At 38.8% G+C, this 25,118-nt stretch overlaps 1 protein-coding gene across 1 annotated transcript in view; it reads right to left on the bottom strand.

Annotated features, from left to right (window-relative positions):
- The window catches only part of MYH10 (myosin heavy chain 10), a 105,771-nt gene that overhangs the window by 47,413 nt on the left and 33,240 nt on the right, over nt 1-25,118 (bottom strand). Inside the window, exons 3-5 of the mRNA XM_026075687.1 lie at nt 22,341-22,368; nt 10,194-10,296; nt 986-1,078 (exon numbers count right to left, since the gene is read on the bottom strand). Coding sequence (XP_025931472.1) covers nt 986-1,078; nt 10,194-10,296; nt 22,341-22,368 — 224 coding nt within the window. The remainder of the gene's footprint in view (nt 1-985; nt 1,079-10,193; nt 10,297-22,340; nt 22,369-25,118) is intronic.

Genomic DNA, 25,118 nt, shown 5'->3' with positions numbered 1-25,118 from the left:
ACAGTGCTTTCCTTTCTTGATTGATAGGGACTATCTGAAGTATTTAGCTATACAGCTTTCCAGAGGCCTCACTGTCTGAGTTAAGTTCACCCATATAAGTTCAAGCAATTGTTGAAATGTCAAGGCAGCCAAAAAAAAAAATCTTTCATTTGTTCTGTAAGATTTAGTTTAGATTTTAGTTTGTCTGCTTGTGTTTTTAAAGAGGAAAGATTTACAAACTCCTAGACAGTTTTAAAGTTGCACTGAAAACATCTTTCCCCTGAAATAGGAGATAGCTTTTTCTTAAAGGAAATTTTAGAAAGTGGTAAATGGGTATTCACCCTGAACTCCACCAGGAGTTTGAAAACAATGGAACACTTCAAAAAGCAGTTATTTACTACTATAACAGCAGGTGAAACAGAAGGCACTGACCCAACAGAAACATCAACCAACTACATGAGATTTCAACACCTTTAAGTCATATCGGCTTTCCTTCAGGAAAGCTGTCAGAAGATCATGTAAGTTTAGAGAGGTTTTTATCTGCAAGTTTTGTGCTTTTAAAAAAAAAAAAAATTAAGGATGTTCTCTCCAAACCAATCAATTTGTAAAGTCATAACTATTGATAGGAAGGCTACATATTTGACAATACCCCATTTAGATGCCATAGCTCTTCATCCTTTATCAGAGTTCACTGGCAATTTGCGCATGCAAGCCAGTTTAGCTCTGTGGCAAAGTTATATTGTTACACTACAAATGCTACTATTAATTCAAGGTTGGATGAAGTCAGAGACCAGATAAAATTAAAGCAAGCTTTGCCAAAAGCCACTTGGGACATATCTCYAGTGACTCTAACACAATGTGGAAAGTACTATAAGAGAACCTGAATTCATGGAGGGAAAGGAGCAAAGAAAGCTTCCAACACCAGTTAGATAAACTCATAAAAATGGCATTTTTCATAAACAATAATCCAGATCTACAGACTCTCCAGAGAAAAGGAATAACTCACAAAACGGGAGGAGTTGTCATTTTTCACTGTCTTTGCATTCCCAAAGGATTCCAGAATGGGATTCGCCTGAAGAAGCTGACGCTCCAGCTCCCCCTAAAAACCACACAAACAGAGAAGCAAATTGACATAAGCACAGTGCACATGTCATGAAGGGTTCCTATATTCTGCTTCTTCCTGATAGTCATTTTATCCCGATTGTGGTAGTGATACTATCTTCATAAGAACATTATCATTTCCCTCCCCCCCACTGTCAAATCCGCTGATAGTCTCCTCCTATCCAGTGAAGGATATACACACACATATATTTTTAACACATGTACACACACACAGAACAGTGACTGAATATGACTGAACTGGTGCTTTAAAAAAAAAAAAATCACTGAACATGGAAAGGCAAATTCACATTTAGGGCTAATGAAATTCGGCACAGATTTCAAGTTCTTAAGAAGGAAAAAACTAATTTAACTGTATAGTTTTGAGGTTTTAGTTTTTGTCAAATCACTAAAGAGGTAATTTATGAATGCAGTACTTTGGAAGGGCTATTTTCATATTTACCTTCAAATCAGTAAAATATTAATTTTCAAATAGCCAGACATTCATATAATTTCAACATATCCGAGATGAAGCAAATGCATCCGAGAATCATGTCAGAATGGCATAATGGGAACAGAGGATCACCAAATAGAAAGCTCATTTTTAAATTGACCAAGTCTGCCCACATAGTTCAGCATGGTTATTGCATTGTTTTAAATGCTTCCTTAAGCTTAAGCCAATGGATGTAGAAATCAAACAACACACTTATCTTAAGGAAATTGCACAACAGCTTGTACGATTGCTGTTCATAAGGAGGTCTGGCTAACACAAAAGTCTGTGCTACTTCCATGAGCCCAGGAGGCAAGTACATACATGGGAAAATATGATATTGTTTTCCAGCTCTGAAGGATTTAAAAAAAAAAAAGTGAAGCTGTATGTCTCTGAAATGTAGTCAAAAACAAAACAAAAAAAAACAAGGTCATGTTCATAAATCTGCTTTTTCCAATCATTTACAGCATAGATGAATAAAGGCCCAGGAAGGAACAATTAAGAACAGGAAACATAAGTCTTTTAAGACTTCCATATGAGCTCACTTATTACATAGTAATTCTAAAAATTCATTGGTTAACACCTGAAAGAGGCTTTTATTTGTATACTGGAATATATTTCACATTCTTCTGGAAAAAAGTGGTTGTTCATTCTCTAATGTAACCTCAAGTTATCTGCTCAAAACATAGTTTACTTCCAAATATACTCCCTTTGGGACTACATATTCTCTGAATTCTAAAGTAACTAAAAATAATAATAATATTAAAAAAAATCTGTTAGTCTCAGCCCAGAGCACACTAAACACTACTCAAGCCACAGTGCCTAAGCACCATATGGTAGGTCTGCCAACATTACAGTTCTCAGGAACACTTTTAAATCAATAAAGAAAATCCACAGTTGTAGAAGAACTAGATCACTCTTATAGCCACTGTATGCATGTGTGCAGTTTATATTCTAAAAGTTTTCTGCAAAACACATCAGATAGTGGAAAAGCACTTGATCACACTATTCTTCCCGTTCCCCTCTCCCAGACCACKCTATTCCAGTTCCAGTTAAGACACCAGGTATAAAAAGGAGAAGCTTGCTTACCACGCTCTGCACAGCTTGAAATAAGCCACATTACGTATGCTAAGCACAGCAAGCATTTCACAGCTTACATTTCAAATTCTAGCTATTCTGGAAAAGAAAGCACACCGGCTTCAAAATTTGACTCAACTACAGAACATTACTGCGCCACTCGAAAGCATTTCACTGTGGGCACACTCTGTTCATGCTTTGAAGTGTTTCGGTGTACTAGAGCTACAGAATGAATTTGGTCTTGTGTACTGGAACTTCTGCAATGTATTTTAAAATAATTTTACTCTAATTCTCCGACTGAATGCAGAAAGTCCTTACTAGCTCATTTTAATGAGGATCTGAAGAAAGCATTCAGTTGGGTCCTCAGATGGGGGTGAAAACAGTGAGATAAAACAAAGTGATCACAGCCTAGCAAGCCTCTAGGCTTTTCATTAGCAAGCAGACTTTTTGTAATTATCACAGAGAGAGTAAACCTCTCACAGAATATAAAACAGCTTTTTTTTTTTAAAAAAAAAAGCTGGTGTAAGCATTAAAATGGATTTAGTAGTTCCGATTTTAGATAAGCTACTTTATATTCAAAAAGCAATTATCCTTTTTAGAAGTGTTCAGTGTTTTGGAAAGAGTAAATTTGGCCTATAGACATATCTCCTACATAGGTATCTAAACCGAACTTGGAAAAAGCAGTGTCTAAATATTGTGGAAAAAGTGAAGTCATGCAATAGGTCATGCAGGGCAACATTAAGATAAGGACAGATTGTCTCAGTTTCAGAAAAACCAGCATCCCAGTGACTTGGTTCGTTGTGAAGCCTGTGTGAGGCAAGGGGGGAAACTACATGCTACTCACATACAACAGGGATCCACTCTGTAGTTCAAAATGACATTGAAACAAATGTTAATGATTACGGTTTATGCAATATCGACATTTCTGGGTTAGCACGTTTCTACCGATACTTTTAAAGTGTTTGCTAACAAATGGTTTATTTCAACCTTGGCACACTAAATTGAAGCAAAAAGTTAAACTAGACACTGGTCAATCTATTTTTGGAACAGAGAAATACTTCAGTTAAAAAACCCTTAGAATTGATGGAGGTTTGCAGGGAGGGAGGATTAGGTTAAACACTAAGAATGTCTGTAAGTTCTGAAAACGAGACCATGGGCTCAGACGCATGATTGGGTTACAGAGGTTTAATAAGTTACCACACACCAGCAGAGGCATCGCAACTGCCCGTGCGACTTCTCTTTGCCTCCAACAAACCAGACTTAAAGCCTCCCCCATTGCAAGTTAATTCGCATTACATCCAAGCTCGCAGAAAATGTAAGGGAAAGAATACAATTGGCTAAGCTAACTTGCGGCAGCTTCTTAAGTTACCAGACTTTGGCTACATCGTATGGGACGTTTGGGACATTTTTTTTCTTTATTTAAGAGCTCATGTCCATGACAAAAGGCATCACTTACCATCTCAGGTTAGACAGCGGAACGTGCATCTTGTATAACATGTGGCAGCAACTGTTTATTCTTTTCCACAGTCTTACCCTCCACTTCCATCTAACCCTCCTCTTTAYGCTCCTTCAGAAACGGAGTAGGCTCCACAGACAGCCCCACCGGCAGTACTGCAATACCTACTACAGGTTAACTACTGCTTCCCATGGAAAGAGGGGGATTAGGGAATGGACAGTGTTATCTGCATGTCAGCTCCAGCCAGCCTGAGAAATACGAGCAGCTGAAGCTCAAATCAGAAAGCATTCATCCAGGCAGCAAAACTGAATAGGTGCCATGTTGTTTATCCCATCTATCTTCGAAAGTAACAGGAAGCGATAGATTTCAGCTGACTGGTTATGCCCAAGCCTTACACAGTTGAGAAGAAAGTCTTTATCAGGTTATCTGAGCAGCTATAAAAACATCCAGGCAAAACCATACGTTACTCAGAAGAACGTGGTAGTTTCCCCTTGATCCGTATCATTTATTTAGTGCTTTGTTTAATATTAACAAGATGTTCTGCACCCTCTCGGCAGCACATTAACCAAGCACACAGAGCAAGCTGGAGAACTTAGCCAGCGAGAAGGTGAAGCTTTCGCTTCAGGACAGGGGAACACCACTTTAACGTGGTAAGTGCTTTGCAATGCTGAGGAACRGGTAATCTGTTCATTAGTTCATTCTTTTCAACAAAGCCAGGTAAGCTTTTACCAAATTTATTAGCTTTATACCTGCACAAGCTTGCCCACCTGTTATAAATACAGACAAACTGACAGAAAAAAGGAAAAATATGTAAGTTCACCTATATAACTTTAGAAGCATAAAGAGAAACACTTGCCTGATGTTTCACGGGTTTAGGTGATTCGGGCTGTTCATTGCAAACAAACAAACGCATATGTTAGCAAGCAAGCATTCCAGCTGCAAGTTACATCCAAATTATTAATGTCAGTAGGTTTAGTTCAACTATATTCTTACTCCATAGAAATGGTTTAAAGTAATTGTAGAAGGTTATTCACTTTTCATTGCATGCGCAAAATGCTAAAACCTGTGTTTATGCACAGAACTAATCCCAAATGAAACAGAAGATGATAGATGGACCTTGAGCAGCAAGGGAAAAGAGTAATAGTACAATTAGTTATGCACTGCTTTCCATAGTTTTGCCAAGCAATTAAAAGAAAAGAAAAACACACCATTAAATAGTTTTTTCACCACAGCCTTAGCCACTGCAAGGTGTTTTTGAATGGCTAAGATGATTAGTATTCCTTAAAAATCTAGAATGTTATGAAAGAACCTAAGAGGAAAGAAATCCTTAAGGAGTTAGGGCTTTCTTTCTGTACTGTACATTTCAGGTGTTTAGCAAATACAAAACCTACAATCTCAAGACAGAAGTTTTATTGTATTTATTTATTTTTAAGAGTCATCTTCCAAATGCAAAGAAACAAAGTCTTAAGAAACTGGAAGACATTTAAATTTTTCCAGAAAGAAGGGAAAACCAAACATGAGTGTAATAAAATAAACCACCACACACACACACTCAGCTTTGGGCTGTGTCTGCAGAAACACTTAGTTTTTCAATTCCATTATTAAATTCTTCACTCAGTCTGCAATTTTTTCTAATTCTAAGCTTCATATCATAAAGCCTAAGGAGAACATACTGTAAAACACACGCACCAAGAGACTTTCATACCAAGCTAGATGCAGGCTTGCTCTATGTCTATTATTTCTAAAACACTAAAACAGTTTCACAGTGAGGAACTACAGATTTTGACACAGATCTCTAAAGCAGCTGGCAAAGGTTTGCTCATTAAGCTAAGCAATTTGAATTTAGCACAGCTGAATCACACCTTCTTGGCAAACAGCTCAGGCATCTAAAAAAAATGTTTCAGTGTGAGCTAATCACTCCTCCTGTAACCAGTGGAGGAATATAGGTACACCTAAAAGGCATTTCATTTGCTTATCTTTAGGCAAGATGAACTGCCATTTGGGGGGGGGGGGTGCCTATTTCTATTCTCACTAGAAACAGAGCCTAGCATAATCAGACAAACATTTAATTTCTCTGCATTTAAGTTAGAGCAGTTGAAGCTCATCTGGAAAATCCTACCTAAGGGGAGCTGCGGTCTGGGCTGGTCAAGATCCTGTACTTCAAAACCTGCAGCTCTTCAACTAAATTTCTTTTGAAATTTGTTAATAGAGAGAATTAAACAGTTTAGCATTTCAGCTACAAATACATATACAGACACTTTTCTTTTTTTTTGGGGGGGGGGGTTAGGGGGAAGCATTGGGGAGAGGAGAAAGATGAACAAAACACTTTAATTCCTTCCGTCTGAACCAGAGCTAGACAGTACCAGATGACTGGACATGGAGCAAGCAGTGGTGGATGAATGCAGTTATTTACAAACTTAACTATTTTATATACTACCATGGCTGTAAATATCTTCTGATTTCATATGTTTGACCATGAATAGCATCCAGGTATATCCAATCTAGCACTGCAGTTAAGATAATCCCCCAACTTCATTTAGCCTGCAAAACATGCAATTAATGGCAGTCCTTGGGCAAGGAATGACAAGTGGCACTTTTCTTTGAAAAAGAGATATGTATGTGTGTGGGGGGGGTTATTATTATTTTTTTTTATTTTGCATCGACCTCTCTCCCCATCTGAAAACACTAAATTTGTAAAATAAAACAGAACCAGAGTCAGAATTCAGGCTTGCTACTTAACCATATTAAAGCAGCTCTGTAACATATACATTATGATACATAATGATTTCATTCTTTTCTCTCATTCCCACATCACTCAGTACATAGGAGACTGATTAGGCACAAAGCTAAACAGGCTGGAAGAATTCTCCTCATCTTCTGCTTAATTTGCCCCAAACCCTCTCCAGCCACATTAGCCTCCTCCCCACACTTAACAGTTACCTGCCCTTGTTCTCTTGCTGTCTTGTTATTCTAAATATCCATTTTTGTTCTCCATACTTCCTGAGCCAATATAAGAGTAACTGATAGCAAAGGCGGTGCTATGTGCAGCCTAGGAGCATGAGATAGTTAACATGAACAACAGGCAGCAGTGTGGGTCACTTCTGGTTGGAGATCCCCAAGGCGAAGCAGGTCGATGATCTTGTAAGGGTGGTCCACACATGCCACGGTTAACAACAGGCCAAGACAATTGTGTAGGCAGAATGTTCCAATTTACTTGCAAATTTTGTTACAACTGCACCCTCCCCTCAAAAGTTTTGGGTTTTTTTTTTTTTTAGAGCTCAAATTTGTTGGATGTGAAGCTAAAGTTTCCAAAGATGTACACACGCCAGTCCTGAAGATCAACTAAGCATGCCACAGGCAAGGATTCAGTCTCACTTTCACCCCCACCTTAGATCTTCAGATCAGCCTAGGCTTATAACTAGGTGTGGGTACATCTCCCTCCCCTCTCTTATGTGGCTTTAGAAAGCCTAGCCTCTATTCCTAGTTTAAGAGACTACATTAGTCCCGCTTAGCTCTGACAAGTCCTGTAATTAATAATGATTCTCTTTTCTTGTCTATATATATATATTTTTAAACCATCATCACCTACTGACACTTTCTAGTGTGGTTTCCAAGACAATACCTTTAACATTCTTTCAGATTATGTAGAAAATAAGACAGTGTGTCTAGAGATTTAAACACTCTAAAATTAAGAAATGCTAGTAGAAGTAGTAGAAATGCTGGTTGTTCAACTGTAATTCAACACATTGTAGCCACATACAGTGATTAACTCCATTTCCCGCAGGACCCCTGTGGAAGTGTCACATGCCAAGGATTTCTCGGGATTCATCTGTAGGAATGCAGTCACTAACCAGTATGAATAAAAACAGAGAGGACTGTCCAGAAAGAAGAGTCTCACAGATAAAGTAGCTGAATGCTGAACATGACAACCGCGTTCTCCAAGGGATGCATGGAGTTCCTTTCCTACGTGATGCTCCTCACACCAGCCAAGGGTTTCACAATCAGTACTTCTGAGGAACATGCTTGGTGAGCGTTCGTTCATACAGAAGAGCTGCAGCTGACTGCCTTACATGGCAGAATATCACTACTACTTTGGGGACGGCCTGAGGTGTCAAACCAGGTTTCTGTAATAGTTTTACTGCTATCTTTATCTATCTGGCATAGCAGGCATAGTTTACCCTAGACTAGGGAACAGCACTGTGAAAATTTTATTACTTATTCATCAGTGTAAAACTATTCCGTAAAACAAAAATCCATGCTGCATTCAGAAAACTTTCAGTAATACGTATGCGACTGATTATCACTTATAACAGGACGGATGAAAATAAAATCATGACTAGCACTATTTAGCATCTTCTCTAGGCACAGGATAAGGCAAAGATCCTACAGAAGCCATTATGGAGACAGGGGTTTTTTTGTTTTAGGTTTTTTTTAAATGCATATGGACACAGGAATGAATTAGGATTGCACATATAACCAATTCTGATGCTTAACTTTTGAGTGAGACTCATTTTATTTTCAAAACAACTTTGCTTACACAAATATCCTGCATTTTCATAAATATTCACTTAATCCAGTGCTTATTATGGCAGTGCAGTGAATGAAGAACATGATCAAAGTAACTAACTTTCATTCAGGTCACCATCCCAATCTTTACTGAAGGTGAGCCATGTTTTGCAAAGAATAAAGACTCTTCTCCACAATCTGTCATGACAGACAATAATAGTTCATGAAGCAGCTCGCTACAGTCATCTTCAAAACTCTTTTGAGATTACCACCACCATCCATTTGGTTACACTGATAAGAAGAGAACGAAACTGTAGTTCCATCAATGATTTAAATGGAGTAAGTCAACTCTGCATTAGAAAGGACAACTCATCCTTTTTAATCATCCAACTCATCCTCACCAACTTTTCCACCCCCACTGTCCCCTTCTTCTGTCATCTCTTCCTCTCATGCCAGTCATGCAGCCACATGATAAACAGAACAGAGGAAGCTTGCTCAAGGAAAAGCTAGACTGACTTTTTTAAATGACTAGTTTTAATCAGTTTCCAAGCCCAGCGAGTGGCCACAGGAATCGTTATGCTGAAAAAAAAAAAAAAAAAAAAAAAAAAAAAAAAAAGGATGTTTCTTTGATCAACTGTGCTGGCATAAAGTGCTCGTGGAAACACAGCATGGGAAAGGCCAAAGAAATAGTCAGTATTTTTGAAACAACCAATAATAGGGCTTCAAGTGGTTACACATGAAACAGGTTCCTAGAGAGACAGCAGAATCTCCATCCTTAAAAATTTTTAAAGCTCCGCTGGACAAGGTCTTCAGCAACCTAATCTAACTTTGAAGAGAGCCCTGTTTTGAAGAGAGNTTTGAAGAGAGCCCTGTTTTGAAGAGAGGCTGAACTAGAGACTTCCAGAAGTCTTTCAGCCCAAAGTATTTCAAATATCAATAGTATATTTAAGAGTATTTGGTATGTACCCACACTGAATACTCCCCTCAATAAACCATAGACAATTTAACACACGTAGGAATCAAAAAAAAAATGCTGCGTTCAAGACTGCACAGTGGTACAGCCAAGAATATTCATAAATCAAAAACTACAGAAAACCAAGTTTAATTGGTTATGACTCTCTAAATAGCACTCTCCAAAGCCACATATTTTCCTAACAACGATACAATGCCATGAAGATACATCTAATACCTCCATGGGGGATGGCTACACACCCTCCACCTCAAGAACTTCCTTATAACACCTGTAACTAATGCACACGGACAACCTGCAGCACACAGACCGCAGCATATATACTTAGAAAGACTAGACTGMGGTTTACAGCTTCAGAAAGTTTTGATACTGTTTCTAGTTCCAGGTTTTGCATAAAATTTTTGATTTTACAGAGGAAGTTAAACAGCTCACATTATCTGGAATATTTGATGCAATTACTCATTTCAGCCACTACAGAAGAGACAATAATAGTTGAGTCAAATTACAGGAATAACATTACGTCTGATTTTTAATAGAAAGTTTAAAAGCAACAACTTTTTAGCAAAGATAGTATTTTTCAAAAAAAAAAATAAATAAAAGAAAAAAGCCCAACTTACAGGAATATTATGGTCCTTTCTTCCCTTATGGGAGGAAGCAACATGAGCAAGGTACTGGATAACCTTCTTAGTGTTTTCTGTCTTCCCAGCACCAGATTCACCTCTGCAAAACATTTCAGACATTTTCCTCAAATTTAGTTTTCAACAACATATCAGTCATTTCTTTACAACTACCTCATTTCACTCCATTTATAGCTTAGACTAAACAAACAGAACTCCACTAACCATCTGAAACCAAAAGTAGTGTTGCACAGAACTAAAAGGTATTTGTTTAAAATATTTTCCTCATCCAGATGATCTCCTTAGCTTTTAACTCTTGATACAATATGTAACATTAGGTGGATTAAAAGCTTTTGACTGTATGCCTGAATTCTTGCGCTACTTCAAGTAACGAGAAATGGACTCTGTCTCTTTGTCCTGATCAAGGCCAGGGACAGATTTTTCAGAGTGCAGATATACATGTAGTACTATTTTAACAGATTTCATATTCCAGGACCCAGTTATGAGAACTACCAAGTTGATGGAAACATCCCATATATTTAGAAGTCAGTTTGAAAGCACAGTAAAACACATTTTAAATATACAGATCCTTTATGCTGCTCATCTCAGATTCTTAGCTAGATTCAAATATATATGACCACAGGGCTACTTCCATTCATTTTAAGAAAATCATGTTTATTGCTGCAAAGCAGTACAGTACACAGATCAATAAAGACAGTGCATGCATAACTTGCATTCTGCTTTACATCTGTCTGTGTCTTAAAAATGAAATCTRTTGCAAGATTTACCTACGAGACTCTAAGCACTTACTCAGGATAAGYGAGTTCCTTACTAAGGATAGTACAGGCAAGAAGTCAGACCAAGTTCACATCACATCAGTCAGAAATGATGCTACAGTTTTAATCTAGATCAAATGTTAGGATAATTCCACATTTCAGAGAGATTACCAAGTTCAACTTATCCATAATTTAACAGCAGTAACTGCTGCAAAAAGATTYCACTTCAAGTGAGACAGGGACTGCCACTAGCACTTATGAGGTGCATGAAACGAGAAAGGATTTTATTACCTCGAGTTGCAGGGAAAGGGTGAGAATACTTCCATCATTCAACAGTTGCTCAGAAGTTAAGGTTTGGAAACTATCAACTACTTTATGCTCAAGTTCTCCTCAGTAAATTAACATTTCCATTATAAATATCTTAACTAGAAAAATTTGCAAGCACCTAGAATATATACTTGTCAGTCCTGTACTCTCTTGGAGTCTTCATAAATATCTTCCTCTACTACACTGTATATCCCAGTTTTATACCTACCCTGCATTTGCTTAGGTATTTAGCACCTCCAAACCCACGCTTCCTGATCAGATAGGTAGCTTAGAAACACCCCTATCCTCATGTTACACTTAACATTTGCAAAAAGGGGACAGTAGAGCAGCTGAAGTGTTAGCTTTGCATATATAGGAAGGATGTTATCCCAGATTTTCAGGGAGAATGGAATTTTTAAGAAAAAAATCTGTTTTTTTCTTACCTTCCAACCCTCTAAAACAATGGAAATCATACAGGACAACTGCACTAGCAGAGATGAGCTTTTGCTAAGAGATGGGAGTGTGTGCATACACGTGCATGTATCTACACACACAAACAAGAAATGATGTGGACTGAAAAAGCTCATTCATAGTAGCTTAGCAAATTCATTACGGAAGATTAACAAGAGCCTACAAAAGCTGGTTACACACTTCAGATGAAAAGGCTGATCTGTTTGGCCTGACAGAACACTCTTAGCCCCTAGGCTTCGTGGGAGAAGAGTTTTAATTGAGAACACTAAACCAAATGGTTCTGCAGACAAGCTATGGGATACTTGCCATGGCCTCAGTTACCAAATTGTGGTCTGCAATATTAGAGAATCAATCAAGGCCCCTGATGGTATCGATGAAGTGTGCTGCTCAGAAGCAACAACTGCATCATCCTGTCCAGAACTATTTTAATTCTGTTTTTCTCATAAAACAATCATCATTTGAAAATACATAGTATGAAAGAGATTAGAAGTCACTAAATCATCTAATCATCACTAATCATCTCCTAAAAGTTTTAGGATAATAAAGAAGCTAGGTGCCTTGAAACTCGACTACACCAGCAGTTTGCTGCACACACAAAAAACAAACAAAAAAAACACCAACTTGGAAAGATACTACCTAAAGAGCTGATTGCAAAGAAGATTACTTTGAGAATTAGCAAATGGATAACTGGGTTTGTTTTTTGCAAAGATCAGAGGTATCATCAATACACAACACAGAAATTGTGTGTACTTTGGAACCGCTACAAGTGGAGTGCGCACTTTTTAACTCTTAATGAAAAGTCACATTTCTCTACCTGGTACAGAGTCACCACTCATGAAACTATAGTAAACAAGTGTGAAGATTGTTAAGCAGAGAATAGATCTCAGATACCAATTCCTGCTTCCCAGTTTGTTGTTTTTTCTAGCAGGTTCGCCTGTTTCTAAATGTATTTTAAAGCCTGCCTAATTCTAAAATTATTCCAGAAGGTAAGAGGGAAGAGAACAAAAAACAAAACAAAAAAACCTCCACCAAAACAGTTATAAGACAGTGCAATTTGTTCTTATTGTCTTTAGAGCTTGGGTGGACATCATTAGTTGTACCTTTAAAACAAAGTAAATAATCTTTTCGGTCAAATTACAGAAACAAGGTTTTGTTAAATTTTAAATGATGAAAAGCTACTCTTCTGGCAAAAAGAAAATACTACAAATACAGTCCAGATGTTAACTTTCCAAATGAAAGCACAGTTTCAGAAGAGTCCACTAATCAACAGGCTTTTCTGGAACACGCACCAGTAAAGCTTCATAAAGCACAGGAAGGTCAAAAGCTTGCAATACATTCCTTTTGGTAGAAAATCCCTTAAATCCGATAGTGATTTTTTTTTTTTTTTTAAGAGAAAGTCTTTATGTAAGTTCTCATTCAAAAAGCAATACTAATGCATGTTATCATCCTAGTTCTCCTCTCCCTGGAGCTTACAAGTATGCCAAATATTTCCTGCAGGATACAGTGTTAGATAGCTCTGCTGCCATATACTCTAAAAGAATTAGAAGATTTAGGATAAAGTCCTTTTCATTTATAGAAACAAGGACCTCTGCATACTTGAGCTCTTTTCCAGGGGAGCAAACAYATGAACTATAAAAATAAATTAATCTTCTACCACTATCAAACTGCCCAAAAAAGGTAAACTTTCAGTAACACTATGTACAATATTTATGAAATGGAAGGGGTATCACAAAGCTAAAGATTAACTTTTTTTTTTTTTAAAAAAATGCTTTAATACAGCTCAATTAATGTGTTACCATAAATTAAACAACTAAAACCCTTGGCTGGGACCCAGCCTTACTTCAGTCAGTGGCAGCTTTGCTAATGACTTCAGTAGGGTCACAACTTCACCTCTTCTATTTCAGTCTCATTTCCACTACTAGCAGAAACAAAACTCCAGGAGACTGAATTCAAATCCTATAGCAACACCAGCTATGGGCTCTGCAAACAGCACATCAGGGCGAATCTTCCAAGTAGGCAAAGGATCTTTAGAAATAGCCTTAAACTGGATGCAAGAAAGTTACTTTATCAATTGAAGGATCTGTCTCTTGCAAACCGTTACAAAGACGGTTCAAAGAAAGTCACAGAACTACTTGTAAATTTATGCAATATCTAGAATTAAAGTGCTTTTCCCCAGAGCAGGAAAGTTGCTGCTTTGGCTTAATTTTAAGTACCTTCTGTAAGCACATTTAAAATAGGAAATCCTTAGCTAGCAAAGCAGCACTTTGAAGTTTTTACTTGGTTTTAAACTCCCTGGATGTAAAGCTATAGTGTCATTTTCAATAAAAGAAAGTACTCTTCAGGCAAATTTATCTCAGAAACAATTTGGTTAGCAAAAAATTAGTGACTGACTTCTCAACCAGTTGCAATTTTTTGTCCCCCCCCCAAGCTACTTTACCTTTTACTTCTATGTAAGATTTAGGTTATTTCCTTTGCTCAGCAGATTACAATCTAGGAAACAGGCAAAAGCAACATAGTGGGAGGCGACTTGCAGGTCACAGAGCAAACAGCAACGAGGAACAGAAGCCAGGTCTTCTGGCTTCCAGTAGAGCAGCATGCTCTTCCCACATAATGGCATACCAGGTCCAACTCCTGTCTGCGAAAGACATGTTCTAAGATGGCACTGTTTTAGTGGAAAACAGGAGCAAACCAGCTGTTTGTCTTATTGACAAGTAGTTTGGAAGCATCTATGCATCTTCTTGCGACATTTATGGCACTGCCAGCACAGCAGAAAAAGGCAAGAACACAACATCTTTCTGAAGCCGCAAATGGATTTCTGACATTCAGAAAAGTCACATTAGTTTCAAATCCTTGGAGTGGGACTTCAGTAAGCAACTTGTGCCCCGCTAGCTACCCCAGCTAACCATTAATTTCATTAGCAGATCAGGGACATATACAGGACCTACAAAATGTAGTGCTGTGACCCACATAAGGCAGAGATGTATAAAAACCACAGGTCTACAAAAAAACTTTTAAATTCAAATAAAGTTTTTTCTTTTTTTCTCCTCATCTTGCTACCCATGCACAGAATCACTGCTACAAGCACACAGTTATCTGTGAACGTAAGCATCTGAAATTAGGGTGGTCATTCTGGTTCTGCAATGGGATGGACAAGGCTAACTGTTTGAAGATCGTCTTTCASTGATTTAAAATACTGATAAACTAACCGTACAAGCCAACATTTCCCATGCTGGAAGTCTGGATCAGACATGTGAACCTTCCTCCTGCCTTAGGGGTTTCAGTCAACTTATTTTCGTCATTCCTGATCAGCAACAACCCCTGGGATGAGAAGTTTATCTGGAAGCAGAGAGTCCTTCTAGCAGCTAAACACACTGCAGAAGGAAGAGCGGCAACAGCACCTTGGCACCTGCCCTTTGCAAATTCTCCTCAGTGACCGATTTCACAAGACACAGGAATCCCGGCCTACCACTCCGAAGCCCTGTGGCCAGAAATGCCTTGTTTCATACAAAGGGGTCCCTCACATCAGGAAGCAAAACGTGAAAGTATGCGCTTAAATTGTTTGTAGGAGAAAGTAACCGCACAAGTAACAATCCCAACAATAGTCTCTTGTCCTTCTCACAAGACTGGTTGCGAAGAACAGAACGGAGTTATTCTCAGACGCAACTGGGTAGATCTTCTGCCAATTATAAACAAACAACAGATATTTAGACTCAAGACCTGTAATTAAAAGGATGTCTTAATTACTTGCCTAATTTTCTGCAAAGAACTATAACTGATAGTTTGGACTAGCACAAAAAAAAAAAACATTAATTGGATTTACTATTTACAAGGCTGCTTATAGCTCCTTTATTTCACTTTAGATGCTTCACATCTTCTCGCACCAGTTGTCTAGGGAATGTTAGAAGCTGGACTCTAGCCAGAGGTTGTATACAAAAATGCTTGGTATTTGCTGCTGTTGTCCTTTCATAAGCAGCCTCTATTCCCTCCACAACCCACCACTCCTACTGAAGCCAATTCAGATTAGATATCCTTGTATGGCTGCAAGCATCTGCTAAACGACTGTTTATCAAGCCGAGTCTCAGTTTTGAGAATACCATAGGCTTGTGGTAAGATTCTCAAATTTAGAACATTACCTTAAAAAAGTGCAGTACAGCACATTTTCATATTTKAATTTCCAAAGATGCCTTGCAGCTAAAGATAACAAGTCTTATAGAGATTAGAATATTTCTCCGATTCCTAGTATACCGTAACAGAAGTTTCTTCATCTTGGTCATCTGCCTAGAGCAGCCTGGCACACTCTAACATTAATATGCAGTAATAATCGAAGGAAAACAAGAAAACTTACCATACTAGCTCCAGCAGCTGCAGCTACTCAAAAAGAAAAAAGTCTGCAGAACTTCTCATTAAGTTTTTATGCCTTACTTCATATAAGTTTTTTTTCAGTTCAGTGTATGCACATTGTAAAATTAGCACCACTTTTCTGTAATTGATTTCTTATGGATGCTGGGTCTATATAGACTTAAAGCGTACTTTCAAAGTTAGTAAGAACAATGCAGTTGCTGGAACTACATGTATTTTTCTTGCTGTTTAACAAACTAGGAATTTACAGTCAGAAAATCCTAAATAATTTATTTTTGCACTCCAACCAAGGGGGCATGATTAGATGAAAATCAGTTAAGTGTAGCTTGCCAAACAAGTTTAGTTCATTAAGTTCTTAAATTTAAACAAACTACAAAGCAAGAGAGCTGTAGCACCTTTACTAACCCTTTGTTAGTGGTTACCATGCCAAGAATAAACCATACAACTGGAAAGCAAAGTAGTAGTGACTACAATTATTGGTCATTCGGCTCATTCCATCTCATCATTAATCAAGCAACAAGTGCTCCCTAAAACCCTCTAAAGCTTTTCAGAACAGAGAAGTAGAGGAAACAAAGATAGATTAGTAACTAAAGGATCTCCAAAGAGTTATTGTGCCGCAAAAGAGGAGAGTAGCTCAATTATTTCATGACCACTGGAATAAAAAAAAATAAGTAGTCTAGTTTCCTAGTGACTAATGTACTGTGATTTTCAATTGGCAGGTATGCTTTATGACAGGTCTGTCACCTATGCGGAGTCTCGTTCGCCCAGAAAGGCATGAACTTACACTGCACCCTATTCCCCTCAGTGGTAGCATTACCAAGGTGTCACTTTTCAGTGCAGATAATTATTTTTTATTAAACCTATTGTAACATAGTGTCTCAGATCTGTGGCCTTCACCAGGGTTTGATAAACTGGCTAGTGTGTTCAGGAATTGTGCTTGGCAAGTATGGGCCTGTGCATATATTTGAGTTATTTAATTAGTCAAAGGCCAAAGGAAAAAAAAAAACAAGAAACCATCACTTCCTGAGCAAGCCAGGATTAAATCACAGAAAATAACAGTCCTTTTGGACATGGGAAACCGGCTTTTAGTCCACTCTGAGAAAAMCAATAATTTTTATCAAAACTCAAAKTTGCTCCTACCAACTTTGTTCCTAGGGTTCAAGTACTAGCCAATTTATTAAGAACAGAAGTGTTTGAGGCCAGGGAATCAATGAAACAAATAATAAACAGACCGGAATAAAAATAAGGAAGTCAGTGCATAAATATTCATAAGATTATATGCCATTGACTCAGAATAAAGCCCTGAACACGAGCCTCTTCTGAAATGCTGCTTTCAACGGATAAAATTGTCTGTTTAGTTCCTTAAATGATGGAGACTGGACATGGGGGAAAGAAGAGGGGAAGCAACAGAAGGGTGGTTTTTTTTGTTCTGAGATCTCTCATTTCTACACCAAGAGCATTGATGACATCAAGTCATCAAGTCTGCATTAGAGAAATGAATGACAGTCACAATCAGTTGGCCATTTGAGCAATACCCTCCTGAAGAATCAACTTTTACATTAGGTGAAGGACATGATGCTCTGCTGAGATGGTAAGAAGCATCCAGAGAAAGCAGCAGGGCTTTCTTCCCTTCTGGTGTTAAGCTTGAGTTTGAGAAAAAACTACTAATTCAAACTCATGAGTTTACACAAGACGCCTACTCTTTGGGGGATGTCAGACCCCAAACTCCTCACAGATTCTCAGCTGGTGATTCAGTTCGGACAGGAAACCTTCAAGTAATCCCACCATCTTCAAAACAACATGATATGATGAAAGCACACTTGAAGAACCATCTGATAGTATAGCTTTTTCCACAGAGCATTTAGTTGAATGCCTGTATCTGCCATATTGATATTTCAATGAAATACAGGTTATTCCCCCGCAGAATTCTCACTGTTATTCCTGAAGCAAAGTATGAACAGACCTCCAAGTGTCTACATAGATAGCTATGATAAGACACTTTAATGAAGCTACAAAGTGGTTTGAACTATGTTAGAAAATACCCTAAACATTACCTTTTCAATTTCATGACAGACCTGAACACAGCTAGCTATTTATTTGAACAGCGACTGCATGAAGATATTTGGGAGTCATTAAACTTCCTTAGAGTGGAAATAAAGATTGGGATTTCCTAAAGTTCTGGACCAGTGAAGACAATGGAACAGTCTCAAGTCTAGATTCAAGTTGCACACTTTCATGCCTAGGGTAAGAATATCAGGTGGTTAGTTCCTTGATTAAGTTAAAACTTAATCAAAGAAGGAATTTGGAAAGAGCGCAGAGACACTCTTTGAAGAGCTGAAACCAAACCTAAAGGCTCGAAATACCACTAGTCTTACAGCAAAGAATGTCAGTGAAAGCAGCACTCCCAGTTATTGTGAAGAAAAGGAGGCTGCAGTTCACAGGTTCAAGTCACACCTGATAATACATTGTTCAAATACCATTACTTGAGAGCTCRTGTGGCCCCCTACTGTAAAGGCTGTTGAAGGTGAAAACCCAGGAAACTTGATCAAGAAGAGCTAGGGAGAGATAGGCAAAGATGCTAGCTTGGTGAAGGTCCACCTGGCTATGGGAGAGACCCATCTCCAGGACATATATAAAGACAATCAAGGCAATGGGAGAGAAGAGAATGACAGGCACACCACAGTTGTCCACTCATCTGAGAGCACATGTCAAGGGACATTTTCCTTTTGCCTGGCTAGAATCACTCAGACCAAAGAAAGTGTTCTTTAATAGAGCACCATCCAGAGCTGAAAGTCTTTAAATTGGGCTTAATCGGGTGATCCAGATTCTGAGATACAGTTCTGGGAGGAGAAACAGATGTCTCAAGTCTGAATTGCCAAAGCAGTTCCTGAAACCACCTCCAGCACAATTAAGACACATTCCTTCAACCTTATTTACTCCTGCCTTATTCTAAGACCTGTAAAACCAGTGGCATGGAAGGAAAAAACACATACAGCTGGCCTTTTGTTGCATTTCTGCTTCTGTGGTCAGAGAGGAGTCCTAGACACTGACCCACCCTTGAGCAAAATGTATTAGACTTCCTTCTGGTCTGCTACACAAGCAAGTTCATGAAAGTCATTTAACATCCCAGCTGACCAGTCAAGTAATGAGATTATAATGCAAATCTGACAAAAGAATACAGCTCTCCTATAAAGCGCATGGGGAAAACAACCTTAGGGATAGTACTGCAGTGGGCAACTGTCTTTATAATCCATTTCTTCAAAAGATATGTGAAGGGAAACATAAGCTTAGTCCTGCTGGTACTTCTTCCCAAATTGGACATTGATCTAGAAAGCAGCATAAGACAAATGTATTTCAAAAGAAAAGTAATATTCTGAACAAAAGTCTAGTAACCCCCACTGTCTCTTTTTGTAGGCAGCATCAAAATGGCACTGGTGGTTAGATGCCATTTGCAAGGTCTACTGGGCCGTGATGGAGTTGTGGCATTCAACTTCAAGAGCACAGAACCACCTTGRAGTCTAGCATCTAGCACATCAAGTATCTCAAAAGATAAGAACTTGACTGGATGTTCTTTGACCCACAGTTCTAGTTTGGAGATACAAAGCCCTATACATAAGGCTGAGCACACAGATCTGAGCACACAGATCTGCCCACAATATACTGGAGAGATTCGTACTTACTTGTAAGCCATCTTAAGTGCCATTGCCCTTTCTTAATTTTGATTTTCTTTATGCTGCTGTGTAGGTACTTAATGCAAGTTAAAGTAGCAAACAATCAATAGAACCTGGGAAATTGTTGCTCAGAATCTAAGCTTCATTAAGACTCYGTCATATTCTGCTAGGTGCAGCCTTTAACATCGGTACAAGCAAGACACTGAATTACACATAGCAAAACTTGTCCAGTGTCATGGTATTAATGGTTCCAATACTTAGTTTTGTGATATGACGCCAGTGTTGAAGTCCTTCTGAGATGTACCGCTCACTGCTTCTTAGTACTAGGTTTTGAAACTTCAGAGGGAACGACAGATTTTGTCACCAAACTTTTTACATGTCCAACAGAAGAGATGGTTCTGAGGATCTTAACTTGTGACTGCATCCAGAGCAGTCCCCAGAATTTCCAGACTTCAGTACTGGATATAGTTGCGTTCTCCTCAGGTCTGAGCTTAAGAAACTGCATCCACTCCCCACCCCACCACCACCAATCTGGAAGYAAGCTTGTTTCTGCAGAAGGATGCGCACCAAGCAACTTACTAAGTATCCAGCTAAGGCACGGAACTATGCTACTGACAGTATCATTATCTTCAAAAGAAAAGAAACAAAAAACAAAAAAGAAAACAACCCCTCACCCAGACTATCACAAGTTCCACACATTTCATGTTGAAGTATGTACTGTACTAGATATAAATCAGAGTTCAATTGTGTATTTGGTCCAGATGGATCAAAAGCTTATTGTGATTTTACAGCTGAAGTAGTAAAAGAGTTGAGGAGAAAAGTGCTTAAAGGTTTTCCAATTTAAGAATGAACAGATCAGACACTCACTAAATGCTGTAGCACTGCCATTCCAGCCTTTGTGGTCTCTGCTGACCATGCAAAGGAATGCAAGGTACAYGTATGGGCACAAGACAAAGCTACTTAAAAAAAAAAATTCACCTGAGGCTGGTGCATACCATAGAAGCATCCACAAACACATGAAGAACAAAGCATTTCACTTTGTTCTGGTATCCTATCCTGCTTTGAGGTCTGTTTTGTACATTGCACATTAAATAGTAGGACTTCTGTTTTCATGTGATGACTAAGAACAGGCACCAGAGCCCTCAATGAGCCTGTATTACCTGGGGGAAACTTTTTTCTTAGCTACAAAATTGTATTTGCTTCCTGCTTTAGTGTTCTCTGGCCCTGTGAACCTAGTATTCCTGGTTTCCATAGTTCAAAAAAGGATAGCTAGAAAGGATCCTTCTTCAGTCTAGTCTACAGTCTAAAAGTTAAGCCACTCTTGCAGGAAGTTGGAAATGAAGATTTGAATCCCTTCATGTCAAGGAGGAAATTAAACCCCGGTCTCTTCCCAGCAATTAATCTAACCATCAAGCTATTTCAGGAAGCAGGCATCCTCACAAATTATGGTCTCAATGCAGTTGGTATGCACTGGCATACAGTATGGTCAGCTGATCACAATCAAGTCAAAAAACATTCAAGCTACCACTTCTTCCCTTCTCTTGCTCAGATAATTGAGCACAAACTACATCCAAGACTGCTAACGGCAAGCAGTTTCAGAATTGAAACAAGGCATGGTTTCACAACACAGGCGAACTAGTCTAATCACCAGCCTGCTACTAAGACTGGTATTTCCCCTTCTGCTCCCCTTCCTCATAGTCACACCTCATCCTTTGCACCAGTATGCATTTGAACAGACAGAGAGCCAATCCAGAGAACTAAACTGATGAAAAGCAATTTGGTTTTTGGCAAAGTTGGTTTTCTGCCATCTTAACTCCCCGAACTGGCTCACCATGATGGCAGACAAGCCCCAGTGCCGGCACAAGAGAATCAGCAGAAACATATACCCTATGCGGGAGACGGAAAGAAACTGGATCATCCCTTTTAACAGAATCCCAAGGACATTAACTCAGTGGGGTCGTAAGCCTCAATGTGCATTTTTACTCCTCTGACTATACCACCACATGACTTCATTTCTGCATCCCAGTGAAGTCTAAGCTAGAGCTAGATGTCGGTCTGCTCCTGGATGGGGCAAATTCAGGCACACACAAAGCAAAACTGTAGGTGCAAAAGAAATCTTAGTGTCAGCTTGTTCAGAGTTTTCCTGTTTGAAGCAGATCCAAAGTTATGCTGCTGCTCAGCAGGGTTTCTAGGCTGTAGCTTTTGATTTGTGTCCTCCTCAGGCACTACACATTGAGTAGTTACAATAGAGCATTTCAGACAAATTCACATGTTTTAAAGACTTCCTTTCTAATTCAGATCTTTTGATTGACATTTTTTAAACTACATTTCTTAAGTGGCACATACCCTCTAAAACCTTCAATAAGGTGAATTACACTATTAAAGGGATCAACATCTCTCCACATTAAATAGCATTTCACACTCTTTGACAGGCAGCTACCAAAGCTTGAATATTGAGAACTGACTGCTATAGCTGTATCGGAGACCTCAGTAACCCGAGACCTTACCCTTTCACACAAACTTCCAAAAATGCCCAACTGAAAAAAAGTGTTTTGTTTACTTACGTGCAGAGAATTGATTGGTCCTCACGGTCTGCAAAAGAGAAAGAAAAATGGATATGGTTATAGTTTTGTTCCTATTGTTCTCCAGTTTAGAGGGCAGTTTCCTTTAAAAGGATATTTAGAAAAYTTCGTTTTTCAGCTTACCAGTTCTAAGGGCTCTCTGAAACTATTTTTAGTAAGATGCCTTAATTGTTTTTGTTTTTCCTTTTTCTCCCCTAAACAAAAAACAGCTTAGACATTTATGAAAGTTCTGCCATATCATACAATGAAACCCAAATTTTGATTAAATGTAATAATAACCTACAGTAATATTTTTAACCATATTTTTGGACAAAGCTGGCCCAGCATCTTATGTTCTGAACACACCTCTCCCAGATACTTCAGATACAGAATTTTAACAGATACTTGTTACTTTTAACAGATACTTTTCACAAATACTTGTTTAAGTTTTAAGCAAGAAGGAAAACAGCTTCTAGAACAAAACGCTAATGACCAGATACTTGGATACAGCAAGAACCTCCCCAGCAAACAAGGGCTTTCCTCTGCAGCTGCATTCTTTACTTCTTTACATGCAAGCCTTAACACTTCCATAATTTAGCTTATTCATTAGAGACTTGCCAAAAAGATGCTCAGGGAAATACTGAAGAGAGCTGAACTCCGCAATACGGTGCAGCTCAGCACTCTGACACCCACTACTGCGCTCCTGATCTTTGAAAGGACAATTACTTCCTGCAAGAGGCATTTCATAATTACAGGATCTTTACAAGATATAATTCATCATCATACACTATATATTAAAAGTTTTATAATCAAAGCATTCAAATATGCCTGTGAAAAGATTTTTTTTTTTTAATGTTTCGGTTAAAGTTGCTCTCCAACCCCTACTGCATCCAGAGCTGTCAATAAATTCAACATTTTTCATAAATCTGCATCACAAAAATCTTACTAATGGCATTTAGACTTTACTTATTTGTCACTTGCTCCAAAAGAACACAGTCACCTTTCGCAAACTCAAATTTATTAATAATTTAAACCCTTACCAGTTATCTGTCGGGGGGAGGGAGGAAGAGAACTTTGAGTGTAAAGCTTGGGCCTAAATGTTAGACTCCTTTTCATTCGCCCTTCCCCCMCACACACACTCCTCCTTGAACATGAGCCTTTGAAGGACCAGAAAAAGGGAGACATTGGCAAAGTTATGATCTTCTTTCCAGGATACAGAGTTCAGTACCAGCAAGATGAACAGACAGTTTTAGGTTGCTACAAAACTGTTTCCCCAAGATGCTCTATAGGTTTGAAGCAGATACGTATCCATACATGCAACCTCAGTGCATCCATGACTATTTCTGAGAAGCAGAGTAAGGTAAACGATACTCTGCATGGTTTCTAGATGGGTCCAGAAAAGCTATTGCTAAACTGAATTGTGAACTACAGCAGAGATTTGAAGACTACATAAAACTGGACAACCTACCTATGTAATGAGCTAGGTCCATAAAGCTTTTGCATAACAATTCATATTGAAGCAGAATCTCAAGCCTTAGCTAGCTAACATGCAAAAAAAAAAAAAAAAAAAAAAAGCCAGTGACCTATGTTTTCCCCTATTACATTGCCTGGATGAACCCAGATTTGAAAGAGAGTTCATGGTCACCCACATCAAACCCCTGGACAGGCTTGCTGCACAACAGCAGAAATACAAGTTTCACTGCAGACAGGACAGGACTGCCGAGGGGAGGAGAGAGACAGAAATGCAGTAGTCTGGATTTAGATCAGCGCATGCTGCCAGGGAGCCTAACGACTTGGGTACGCAGCCAAAATAAAGACAAGCTGCTGTTGAAGGGGCAATGACGCCCTGTCCCCTTGCCCCTCACTGTGCCAGCACTAGTGTCATCAGCATAACAGTCAAGACACGAGCAGAAGTGACCTGGCTCAAACCRTTTTTTGATCTGATTTGTGCTCAGCTGAATCAGTTCCCCTCTGACATTTCACTACATAACTGTAAAAAAGACTCGTCCTGGCAAGAGGGAGATCCGAGACCACTCTTCCGCATGGCGGCCCCAATTTAAATCAGATCAAAAAGCTATGCTTGTACAGACACAAAGCATCTAAAAGAGCTAAATAGCTAAAAAAGGCCTGGTCTCAGCAAAATATTGCTATTTTAATTAGCTCATAAATAGAAAGTTTGAGGGACATGAATTCAAGTCTTTCAAAGCAGGCAGATGCCACTGCATATTACCACAGCTAGCTAAACCAGAGACCTGTGGACTGTACTGCTGGCAGCTTTTAGACTACACTTTAATAATATATTTAAAAAAAGTATGAGGTGCTTTCATACCGAAAGTGTTAAAAACGGAGACAGTTGTACTTTGAACCCGTTGTACCAACTTATTCAAAAACGGGAACACCACCAGCGAGCCTCCTGCCCACTGCGCAGACACAGACCAATGTTCAAACTGTATCGGGTTGCGTCGCGGCTGACTGATGCTCCTTGTGAAGGACGTCTGCATACCTACTTTCTGCAAGTGGATGTCAGCAACAGGAAATCCTACTTACAGGATAACACACACCTGCACACGGTGGAATGATTGTAGCAGAATAGAAGAAGGTTTTTTTAGTTGAATTAAAAGTGGGAACGAAAATAAGAATCAGAATGTTGACCATATTCCTGACAAGAATGCAGGAATGGTTACAAACCATCTCTCGTGTTTTGCATGGTGTACAGAAACTCCAAAAAAGGGAAGGGGAAAGCCTGCAATCGAAAAAAAAATAAAAGCTGGCAGTAGGCAA

This window comes from Apteryx rowi, unplaced genomic scaffold (genome assembly GCF_003343035.1).
Source record: "Apteryx rowi isolate R43461 unplaced genomic scaffold, aptRow1 scaffold_41, whole genome shotgun sequence".
NCBI lineage: Eukaryota > Metazoa > Chordata > Aves > Apterygiformes > Apterygidae > Apteryx > Apteryx rowi.
This window is presented reverse-complemented; position numbering and strand designations above follow the sequence as displayed.